This window comes from Lynx canadensis, chromosome D2 (assembly GCF_007474595.2).
Source record: "Lynx canadensis isolate LIC74 chromosome D2, mLynCan4.pri.v2, whole genome shotgun sequence".
Classification (NCBI taxonomy): Eukaryota; Metazoa; Chordata; class Mammalia; order Carnivora; family Felidae; genus Lynx; species Lynx canadensis.
In genome coordinates this window covers 26,565,857-26,577,974 of record NC_044313.2, presented here as the reverse complement: position 1 = coordinate 26,577,974, position 12,118 = coordinate 26,565,857, and the positions used below count along the sequence as shown (strand labels likewise).

The 12,118-nt window shown below is 40.7% G+C and overlaps 2 protein-coding genes across 10 annotated transcripts in view; one reads left to right on the top strand and one right to left on the bottom strand.

The window, feature by feature from the left end:
* Positions 1-11,508, bottom strand: part of ARL3 (ADP ribosylation factor like GTPase 3) — a 38,342-nt gene extending 26,834 nt beyond the window's left edge. Inside the window, exons 1-3 of the mRNA XM_030334617.1 lie at positions 11,444-11,508; positions 5,258-5,401; positions 501-617 (exon numbers count right to left, since the gene is read on the bottom strand). Coding sequence (XP_030190477.1) covers positions 501-617; positions 5,258-5,401; positions 11,444-11,446 — 264 coding nt within the window. The 5' untranslated portion in view covers positions 11,447-11,508. The remainder of the gene's footprint in view (positions 1-500; positions 618-5,257; positions 5,402-11,443) is intronic.
* The window catches only part of SFXN2 (sideroflexin 2), a 60,612-nt gene that overhangs the window by 25,180 nt on the left and 23,314 nt on the right, over positions 1-12,118 (top strand). For 4 of the 9 annotated variants that reach the window (XM_030334608.2, XM_030334611.1, XM_030334606.1 and 1 more), the window contains exon 1: positions 11,819-11,881. The exons of 1 other annotated variant lie outside the window; for it this stretch is intronic. The gene's annotated coding sequence lies outside the window, so the exon portion shown is untranslated. Of the gene's footprint in view, positions 1-11,786; positions 11,882-12,118 lie in introns of those variants that run through there. 4 more of the 9 variants (XM_030334616.1, XM_030334607.1, XM_030334605.1 and 1 more) reach the window with 3 other exon arrangements.

Here is a 12,118-nt window from a genome sequence, read left to right as displayed (position 1 = left end):
GGTAATTAATAAATATTTTGCCAAGGTGAATGTGGGTACAACGTTGTCATTGAGCAAAAACAAAACTCTTATACAAGTTATACAAAGATGTTTCTTTTGGGATGCCTGGGTGACTCAGTCAGTTGAGCGTCTGACTTCAGCTCAGGTCATGATCTTGCAGATGGTGAGTTTGAGCCCCACGTCAGGCTATGTGCTGACGGGTCAGAGCCTGGAGCCTGCTTTGGATTCTGTGTCTCCCTCTCTCTCTGCCCCTCCCCTATTTGGGCTCTGTCTCTCTCTCTCTCAAAAATAAATAAACATTAAAACAACAACAACAAAAAAGATGTTTCTCTCTCACAATTTGCAGCCTCCTGCTAGTCCTAAATTCATAGTGACTAATGTTATGGCAATGGAAGTACTAACAAGAAAGAACATTAATATTATGTTAATATTAGCAATGTTAATATTCCTAACACACTGCAGAAAAGACTATGAATTAATGCCTCAGAAGGAGTACTTACAAGAATATCAGTATTTTCAAAATAATTCCTCCAGTATGGTCTGATTTTTCGCTGTCCACCAATGTCCCATACATTCAGTTTAAAACCTTGTGATTGTACACTTTTGATGTTAAAACCCTGAAACAGGCAAAAACACCAAGCTTTATTAAGCTTTGAGGTCATAATTCCAACAAGGTTACATTTAACAGCTATGTTATTTATTAATTATTATGTACTCAGCCAGATATGATACTGGTAATATTGAAAATAGTCTGTTATGATAAGGAAAAAAGAAATGTGTTTTTACATGCTTACTTCATTCAGGTTTTGGAGTCAGTATTAATGTCATGGCTAACGTGGCGCTTTCTCTAGTAAGTGCCCATAAATGTGCACACGCGCACAACACACATACCTGTGAGGACACCTGGGAATGAGAATAGCTTTGATAATCAACACAGCCACACTTCCTGATGGATCCTCAAGATGGTAACATTTAATAGAACATTACATTTAACTACCAAAAAACAGAAGCTGAATCTGAACACAGAACAGAACAGATTCTTAACGTTTCAAAAAAGGCAAGAGTTGGGGCGCCTGGGTGGCTCAGTCGGCTGAACGTCTGACTTCAGCTCAGGCCATCATCTCGCGGTCCGTGAGTTCGAGTCCCACGTTGGGCTCTGTATTGACAGCTCAGAGTCTGGAGCCTGCTTCGGATTCTGTGTCTCCCTCGCTCTCTGCCCTTCCCCCACTCACACTCGGTCTCTCAAAAATGAATGTTAAAGAAAAAAAAAAGCAAGAGCTACAATCTGGAATTTAGGATGCTTTCAAAAATTTCCTCATATGGATTAATCAGAAAAAGGAAGGAACTGAAGTCAGAACACTATGGGAGAAGCTGGTTTGTGACTGGAGTATTAACCCAGCGAGGCAGGGATGGCCTGCTGGAACAGCATGTTCAGACTCTGAAGTGGAGCCCTCAGTTACAGGCAGTGATGAAAATAAACAAGCAGGCATTTGAAACTATTCTTTAATAAGCATCTCTGATGAACTCAAAAAGAAAGTATTCATTTTCAGGACAGTGACTCAAGGTGGAACTTTGAGGAAGGTGAGCAAATCAGAGGCAGGTGGAACTGTGAGCTGGGAGTTAGCGTGCGGAGAAACAAATTAACAAGACCTTTGGGGTTCAGAGAGAAGGCATTTCATGAGCAATAATTAAAAAATAAATCTTTCTCTGAGAATGATATAGTGAAATCAGGACTTAAAAAATCCAATCAACAGCTTGCTACCACAGAAGTGCCATTTCATCCAGAATAACTGGAGTCAAGTGGGCCTGGGGCTGCCTCCATAAACGTTTGCCTCATCTGGCAGCTTGCCAACACTACTGCCTAGCACAGAAGGACAAGGCACAGTGTGACAGCACAGGAACACTGCCACCCAGTTTCCACCGAGGATAAACAGTCACTGGAGGATACCTGGGAGGAGGCGGACTACAGCTCCTGTAAGAAGCCAAGGACCGAATAAATTAGAAGTTTAAGAACTCCAAAGGGAAGTGGCTTAAGCTTATTGTAAAAGGCAGCTTCATTCTCAACTCACTGATAAAGCCACTTTTGTGTACTTAAAAATTGGACACTTAACTACAATAGTAACTGTCAAAGCCAGTAACGTGAAATCTTTCTGGAATGAAGCAGGTGATAAATAAGAGAAACTCCTGGAATCTGACCATATATATCAACTACCTTAACATTCTATAAGTTATCAAAAGAAAAAAAATTCTGTAAGTTGTCAGACCCAACAAGTCCACCAAGAAATTATTCTAAGGAAATAATAATGAATGGGTACAAACCTTTAGAGATGGGTATTACTAAGTATTTGCATATATATCAATGTAGAAAGATGTTCAAGATGCATTATTCAGTGAAAATGATATGGTATATTCTCTATGAGTCATTTTTATTTTTTATTCTGAGAATTTATTTTATTTTTTAAAGTTTATTTATTTTGAGAGGGAGAGAGAGAATCCCAAGCAGGCTCCACACTATCAGCCCAGAGCCTGATGTGGGGCTCGAACTCACCAACTGCAAGATCATGACCTGAGCCAAAGCTGGATGCTTAACTGACTAAGCCACCCAGGCGCCCCAAGAGTTTATTCTTAAGTAATCTTTACACCCAACACGGGGCTCAAACCTGCAACCTTGAACTCAAGAGTCGTACACTCTACTGACTGAGCCAGCCAGGCACCCTATTTTTTATTTTAAATATACCCATCATAGGGGGCCTGGCTAGCTCAGTCGGTACACAGTGTAACTCTTGATCTCAGAGTTGTAAGTTCAAGCCCCATGTTGGGTGTAGAGATTACTTAGAAATAAAATCTTTATTTTTTATATATTTTTTTAATGTTTATTTTTGAGAGAGAGAGTGTATGTGTGTGTGAGCACAGGAGGGACAGAGAGAGAGAGAGGGAGACAGAGGATCCAAAGCTAACAGCAGGGAGCCCAGTGTGGGGCTTGACTCACGAACCATGAGATCATGACCTGAGCCACAGTCTGATACTTAACAAACTGAGCCACCCAGGTGCCCCCAAAATAAAATCTTTAAATACACCCATCACATACATGCATAGAAAAAAAAACCTGAATGGATACATTCCTAAATGTTAACAGTGGTTATGTCTGGGCATTGTAGATGATTTCTAGTTTCGCAATTTTATTTACTTATCGTTTGTAAATTTACTATAATGAGCAGCTATTGCTTTTTCTGATATTAAACAAAAACACAACAAAAGCTTGTTTTTAAAGAATAAATATGAAACCTCGACATCATATAATAACAAAATCACCTATAACGCATCAAATAAAGCCTGAAAGTTAGAATTGGAACTTTTGAGGCCAGTTCTAACTTAAGAGTTCATTTCCATGTTCACAGTGTGGACGTTCTCATTTTAGTGGTACTCTTAGGAGATACAGCCTACTTCTAATACTCAATTAAAAAGAAAAAACCCTAGACTTTTCTTTTTCTGGCAGAAATCCTGACACACTAATATGTGTTTTCAGCCCTTCTAGGCTAGACTACTGTAATTTGCTCCTCCTTAGGCTATACATTAAATTTGCTCGGAAGCTGTAAAATTGCTCATTTGGTAGCAATTGAAGTGACTTTTCTGCAAAAAGTTGCAGATCAGTAAGCCTCACAAGCTGTGAAGCACACACTTTGGCGCAGCCATTCAAAGCTGACACCAAACTCGTATCACAGTACAGTGATGGAAAATGCTAAAAAAACCTCTGGTTTTCCTAAAACCTCTAAGGCTCATGCACTTTAAAGTGACTAAGACCAACGGGGCTGTGCTCTAGTTAGGAAGCCCAACGAGTTGGTCAAAGGTCAAGCTTTCTCATGATTTCCTACAGGGAAGGAGGAGGTCTAAAGAAACAGCTCTAAAGAAGGAGGGCTGTTACACTTAGCATTTGTCTTTCAACTTCCACACTGGAAGCACCACCGTTGTATTTTGCTTGCTTAGCCTTAGGAAACAGGCTGGATTAAAAAATACAGGTAATTAAAAAAATTTGTTTTTAATGTTTGAGAGAGAAAGAGAGACAGAATGTGAATGGGGGAGGAGCATAGGGAGAGAGGGAGAGACAGAATCTGAAATAGGCTCCAGGCTCTGAGCTGTCAGCACAGAGACCGACATGGGGCTTGAACTCAGGACCTAGATCATGACCTAGGCCAAAGTCGAACACTTAACCAACTGAGCCACCCAGGCATCCCCAGGTAATTTTTAAATTTATTTTCTTTTATACTCTCTCTGTATTTTCTACATGTATTAATTTCATAATCAGAAGATTAAGCTACTTTTTTTTAAAGTAATCACTTAGAGGGCTCCTGGATGGCTGAGTCAGTTAAGCATCCAACTTTGACTCAGGTCTTGATCTCATGGCTCCTGAGTTCAAGCCCTGCATCAGGCTCTATGCTGACAGCTCAGAGCCTGAAGCCTGTTTCAGATTCGGTGTCTCCCGTCTCCCTCTCTCTCTGCTCCTCCCCTACTTGCACCCTGTCTCTCTTTCAAAAAATAAAATAAACATTAAAAAAAATTAAATAAATAAATAAAAGTAATCATTTAGAGCTGAGGGAATTGTGTCTTGATATATTTATGCTTATTTGAATGATTTATATAAAACTTGGTAAAGTATAAAATTTATCATTTTAACAATTGAAATTTTTTTTAATGTTTATTTATTTTTTGGGGGGGAGGGGCAGAGAGAGAGAGGGAAACACAGAATCCAAAGCAGGGTCCAGGCTCTGAGCTGTTAGCATAGAGCCCTACACGAGGCTCAAACCCACAAACCATGAGATCATGACCTGAGCTGAAGTCGGATGCTTAACCGACTGAGCCACCCAGGTGCCCCTCATTTTAACCATTTTTAAATGCACAGTTCAGTGGCACCAAGTATCTTTACACCATCACCACCAACCATCCATAGAACCTTTTCATCCTGCAACACTGACTCTCTGTGCCCATTAAACAATGACTCCCTCCATTCTTCCCTGTCTCTAGCCTCTGGTAACCACTATCCTACTTTCTGTCTTTAGGATTTTGACTACTCTAAGTACCTTATATCTATGGAACCTCTTGATACATTTTTGAAATATTAGATTATTTTTAAATTGCACAGACTTTCTTCAGTAACAAAACTTGGGAGTGGACAAAATTCTATATCCCATTTTGTCTTCCATATTGCTATGATCACCTTCCTTGTGTCACACAAGCACCTTGGGGCCAGGGCAGTGCTCACCTGTGTAGGTGTAATGTGGCTGATGTCTTCAGATGCAAGCTGCTTCAGAAGAGTGGTCTTGCCAGCATTATCCAAGCCCAGGAGAAGGATTCTCACCTCCTGGTCTGGTGCACTTTTCAATTTGCGCAAAATTGAGAGCAAGCCCTTAAACAACCATGAAGAAGACAGATTACTTTTGGGGCACTGACTTTGATATTACTGGATATCAGAATGTCTTCTCCTCCTTGAAAAACGTTCTTGGTTGTGGAGAGCTCATCGTATTATTTTCCAGTTGAAAGTGATTTATTCCATTTGCCGCCTCCTTCTAAGTTTTGGCAGAAATCTTTCAGTAAATTTTGCAATTTAGTAAGTACCATGGCTTATTCCTGCTCCTCCTATTAATCCAGCTTAGCAATCACCCCAAATCTTCTGGGATTGTGAACTACTAATCTCATACTCCTAAAGCCCTTCCTGTGCACTTAGTAGAGCACACATCATATCAGACTACAGGGCACTGATTGCTGCATTTTTCTCCTTTACCAGAGTGAAGTTTCTTGTAGGTAAGGGCTATAGCTTCAGTCTCCCCAAATGCTTGGCACTTATAGATAGACACTAGATAATAGTTGTTGAATTAAATAAAATTATCCACCCAGTAAGTGAAAGATTTTAAGATGCTATACAAAAACAAAAACAAAGTTGTATAAAATTGTATCTGAGCTGTTTAAAACTTTATTTCAGTTTACATTTAAGACTTCATCATTCAAAATGCTCTACCATCAAAAAATATATATATCCTCATCTAAAAAAAAACCACACAACCTCTATTATCTAATTTTCACAAGATCCTTATAGGTGCATGGTAGAAATTATGTTTTTCAGATGAAAAATCTGATAGAACAGAGAAGTTAGAAAATTGTCAAAGTCAGTCACGAATAAAAAAAGTCAAAATTTAACCAGAGTATTTTTGACTAGTAATCTGATATCTGTTCCTTGTTTTTGTTATTTTTTTTAATGGCTGGAAATAAATCACATTGGTTTTTAGCTACGAACATAAGAAAAATCATGTAAGATGGTTATTTGTTCTGTCCTGCAGCTGACAATCTCGTTCCAGTAAGGCATGAGTTACAACAAGAATCAAAGAATTCCAGAGTTTAAAGGGCATATAATCTAATCTCCCAGCCCAAACAGAAATTCCTTCAAGCTGAGTCTTAGAATTATATAAAAATGGTTATATACTTTTATCCCTATTGCACCAGGCAATAATTCAAACCAGTCTGTTCACTAAGATCAAATAATAATTCTGTGAAATAATTCTCAACAATTGAGTCTTTGGACAATGATATGCAAATATGCATAATTATTAAGAATTCCTTTCTGCCTCAGAGACTCGTTGTTTACCACTTCCAGTATTCTGTATCTGCACTGACTTGCTAAGGATTACATTAACCTCTCTGTGCCTCAATTTTTTTCCAGCAATAAAATGGAAGATTTAGTTTAAAACAGAAAGACAAAATCTATACCAAAAGATTTGGGAAAGAGTGATTGAACAGATTTCAAACAAACAGATAGGCAGGACTTTTTTTTTTTTTTTTTCTTCTTAAGGGCATGACGTTTTTCTTTTGTTTTTATCTTATCTGGCCTTGAATACTTTGACACCATTCCTTTTTTAAACTATATTTATGAGAAGTCTCCCCGGCTTCTATTAGCTACATTGCAATCACTCATTTATAATACCACCTTTCAGAACAGTTAAAATTAGAATTCTGAGATCCTCGGGGGACTGGTAATATAAAAAGGCTAGAACAGGGAAAACACATTGTACTACTCATCCTGAGTTCTTGATTAGATGTCCTCATTACTTCTTCCAATAAAATTCTAAAATAACCAGAATTTATCACGTCAGTACATGAAATGACAGTACAGGTAAAAGTCTTCTCATGCATTATCTACGAGTGTAGAAATTATGAAAGATGTTTCCATAGACTATTTGCAAGGTTCAAAATGAACGTTTTAGGTTTTTTCTCATGTGTCTTTTAAAACAAATCAGTAAATAAAAACCCTGCTTTCTAAAAAAAAACCATGGCTTTCTGCAGGCTGAGACTTGTTACACATTGATTATATTTGAAATTGAAAAATGAAGAGAAAATAATTTCTTTTTGAAAAGGGAGAAGCAAAGCACAGAAGAGAAAACCATTCTAACTATACCTAAACTTTGTTAACTTAATGTATAAAAAAAATGATACTTCTATATTTCTAATGAGTAATTTTCCTTGAGAAACAATAACTTCATATGCTTTACCTTTAAGTGACATGACAGAGAAATGGAAAATTCTGCTACTATTTTCTTCTATCAAAGTGATAAATGGCATCTGAAGCATGGTCTAGGGAAGACAAATGCAAATACGGTACCACATCATATTAACCCAACTACTGAGGACAGGGGATCACAGGATTATCAGGGTTTGCTAAATAGGGAAGAGGATATTTATAGATATCAGAGTTCTGCCTGAAAGGTACAAAGTAAGCTGATTTAAGAGGCTGGAGGAAAGACAGAAGAATAAGTCTACCCTAGGTTTCTAAACACAAGGACCATACTTTATTTTAAATGTCGAATGAAGGGAGACAGCTATTGGAAGTTAATTTTATTGTGGGCCTGAGTTTTGCATATAAACATAAGGAAATGAATTTTTAAAGTGATTTTTTGGTTAAAATATTCACTCATTCCTTCATTCACATTAAACACCCACAATGTGCCCCAAGCGCAACGGGAGCAAAGCAGACATGATCTCCGTGTAGGATATGTCCTCCTCTGACACTGAATAAAGGCAATTTAAGAAATCAGAACTTTAGTTAATTGTATAAGGTCTGCTATCAGCATGTGTGCATATAAGTTATCTGCACCCTGGTGGACAGAAGTGGTCTGACTCAGCCACAAAACATTTAAACTTTCTACAGGCAAATTATGAATAGATGTGCTATTGACTACAGATATTTTATCTGCCTCAAAATCAGCTTCAACTCCACTACTGGCAGACGCATGGTGCGCTGACCTAAAATGATGCAAACTAGGTCATTCAGAGAAACTGGAGTGGCGGAGGGGGAGAGAGGTGTGTGATGGTAGTGTGATGGAAAGTGTATGTGGCTGTGAGGAGCAGTTAAAATTTAAATATTAAAATTAGTAACCCAACTGTCAGGTACCTGCACTCCCCATAACTAGCTTTTTCTTTTTTTTAATGTTTATTTTTGAGAGAGTTAGTATAAGGAGGGGAGGGGCGGGGACAGAGGATTTGAAGCTGGCTCTGTGCTGACAGCCGAAGGGCCCAATGTGGGTCTCAAACCCACGAACCAGAAGATCGTGACCTGAGTCTAAGTCGGTTGCTCATCCCAGCACCCAGGTGCCCCACCCCCCTCATAACTAGCCTGAATGAAACTGACTTCAATTTATTTTTACCTCTTTAACAACAACAACAACAACAACAAAATGCCCTGTTCACTGAGACCTTATTAACTTCCAGGAACTCCTATAGCTTTCATAGGGAGAAACTCACCCAAACTTGTCTACTTTCTCATTGCTCTACTAAATAAATACAATGTTTCCTGAGGAACAAAGTAGGGGCATTTCCCCAGGAGCAGTGGGTTCCCACCTCACCATAGTCCCAATAAAAACTTTATGGGTGAGGGGGGCACCTGGCTGGCTCAGTCAGTAGAGCATGTGGTTCTTGATCTTGGGGTCGTGAGTTCAAGCCCCACATGTGGGTAGAGATTACTAAAAATATATAAACTTCAACAACAACAACAACATTATTATGGGCTTTGGGATTTCATAGACTTGAATTCAACTTCCTTATATATATAATCCTGGGCATTTAGAAAACTGGAACAATACTCTTAATAAAAATGCTATTAAGATGAAATGTGGTAATGTGTGTAATGTATGGCGCATAGTAGGTATTCAAAGCAGTAGTTGTGGGTGTTTTTCTTTCATTTTTTTTTTCTACGTTTCACTGACCATTTTCTGACCAGAAAATACAATCTTGGGAACGAACTTCAAATGTTGAAAATGCTTGATAACTACCACTAGGTTCCTGTATGTAGAATGGACCCCATAAATAATTTCTGCGTGAAGAAGTCATCTATTAAATAATAACGATCACTCATGCACTAAAATTGCTGCCATCTTAGCATTTCACCAAAGACTCGATATCATAATGTGGGGATAAAATAGCTGACTAAATGTTCAGAGAAAACATTTGGGCTTTTAAATAAAAAATAAAATTTATTAGTCATAGCTGAAGGTTTAGAAAACAAAAACAAAAACCTGGGGCTCAGTCTTCCGTTGTACAGTTATCACAGGGATTCATGGGATACCAGATATGACACATTTAATCACACCACTGATGGTTTAAGTTCTATGTTCCGCTTTCAGTTCTAAGAATAGCTCACACTTTTGGAGATTAGAATCCAGAATGATTTGCCCTAATTTCATATTGTTCAATTTAGGAAAAAAGAAAAAGAAAAACAAAGTCTGTCTTGATCAATGAACGCAACAGTTGTACACAATAGTGTTGTCACACTGTCAATTTGCACCTGGAAACATGAGCAGTGGTTAATTTATTGTGTCCTGTAATTATAAATTAAACAATCATGAAATTACACAGTCCACTTAATTGATAAACAAACTGGGAAAAGTTAGCCAACTCTCATGCATTTCTCATGATGACATCTCATTCTCTGTTGGTTTGGCCTGACTTTTTCATTCCAATTCTAGTTGTTTTCTGTGTAAATATTTATATTTGTATTCATTTGGTGAGAAAAACTTAGCCTTTAAAGGGACAGCTCATGTATAAACGATTAATAATAAGAAAACATGTAAAAATCTGTTTAGCCTGGGGTTAATAAAACTGCAGTGTAGCAAGTGTGAAATGTGATTGGCAACTTCAGATCAAATAATTCTTTTTTTAAACAATCTGACAATGTAAAATCAATTTTTTTCCTATAAGAATTTACTCATTGGATAATCTGACCAAAGGTGCATGCATTTTTTTCCTTGCAGACATCTAGTTTTTTCTTCATAAATTAATGAACGTGGATCAATATTTTTAAAAGTCAAAAAAACAAGTAACTATAAGTTTGAGTGCCCGGCTCTGTTCAGTTGGTAAGCCAACGAACCTATTCTAAGTGCTTCAAAGTCAATTTTGCTTTGACTTGCTCTAAAACTACTCAGTTCCATTTTAATACCCTCCATCTAACCACACAGAAATAAAAAAGGAACAGCGAGCGTGTCAACGGTCCAATCTGTCACACATCATAATTCACAATTAGAGAAAACTTTAATTAGGTCTGACAGGGAAAAGCCAATTGACACCCACTCCAGTTTTAATTTCCCATTCTTTTTAGTTTGGGGATCCCAAGATGAGACTAAGATCTTTGGTTCTGGTGTGGTCATATGAAAAACGTTGCAACAGGTTTGAAATGAAATACTAAGGACCGGGCAGCAAATTTGCCTCCATCAATATGGATTAAGAATTCACAGGAAAATCGGTCATCACCAACAAATAGCCTTTACGGAACCCTCAGCAAGTAAATAACTCGTTCCTGCAGAAGTGCGCCCGCCACGCAGCCACCAGGACCACGTAAAATCCACCAGGCATCCCTACCAAGCGGTACCTCTTTGTGTCCTGGGATTTACACCCCTCCCCCCAGAGGCCCTCACATCTCGAGGAAGAGGAGAGCTAGGCTACCATCTCTCCTGGTACCGCCAGGGCGACCTCAAAGGCAGTAGCTCTGGCCCTTCTCCCGGCTTCTGGCTGGGCCCCGGCGGACCCAGAGGCGCGCGCAAGTCGAATCCCTAGGAAGATCGAAGCCTGCTTGCGGAGGCTGCTATCCGCAGTTACTCGGATCCGCCCTCATCTCCTTAGTAAGGATGGAAACCCGGCTCTGTACCGGCATAGCCACACACCCTTCCAGCCCCGTCCCTTAGCTTCAGACCCGCTACAAACCTCGCCTTCCTCCCCAGGCCCAGGTCTCCTTCCAAGGGCCCACCGTCGGGGCTCCCCGCTGCCCCCCGAAACCAATCCAGGACCCAGAAAGCAGGCTGAGCGCCGTCCCGTTCCCTCCTTGGCTTTAAACGTAGTGCCCCGACCTGGGCCTGAGGACAGGAGAGGGGTGACCGGTCAGCTCTGGAGGGGCCCGGGCCCCCACACTCACCATCCTCCCGCCGAATCCCTCCTCCTCCGCCTCCTCCTCCTCCTCCTCCTCCGGCCTCCCCCGTTACCAGGGGCAACTGCTGCGGCACCGCCCCCGACGTCCCTCGCACGCACAGCGGAGGAGCAAAGCAGTCGTACGGGGCGTGGTCCAGCTCCGCTTTCCCTAAAGTGCGCAAGCGTGCCAAAGTGCCCGCCCACTGCGCAGGCGGGCTGCTGGGTCCACGGGAGGCAGCGGCCGGCTGATGGAGACCCGGGGAATGGTTAAAGCTTGTCCACGTGGCTAGTGGGCGCTGCCCGGCCTGTGATTGGTCGGAAAGGAGAGGGGCGGGGGCGGGATGAGGGGCGGTTCCGGGCCTGGGCAGCAGGTTAGTACTGGCCAGGCTTCTAACGCAGGGTTCTTCTGTTGGCAGTTGTCTCAGTGCATTCTTTTCGGGGCCAGGTAAGGGGTCTTGGGAGGAGGCCGCCTACCACACCTTCCTTTAGACCCAACATCCCGGGAGGGAGCTTGGATTTCTGTCCTGACTGCTCGGGAGGGGCTACTGCCGAAGCTGGGATTCCACCTGCCGAAGCCACGTGGCGCGAATAGTAGCTTGGGGCTGCTCAGGGGCCTCTCCCTGTGGACCCCAGCTCCATAGCTGAGGGGTGGGGGCATTATGGGATATGCATCTTTCTCCAC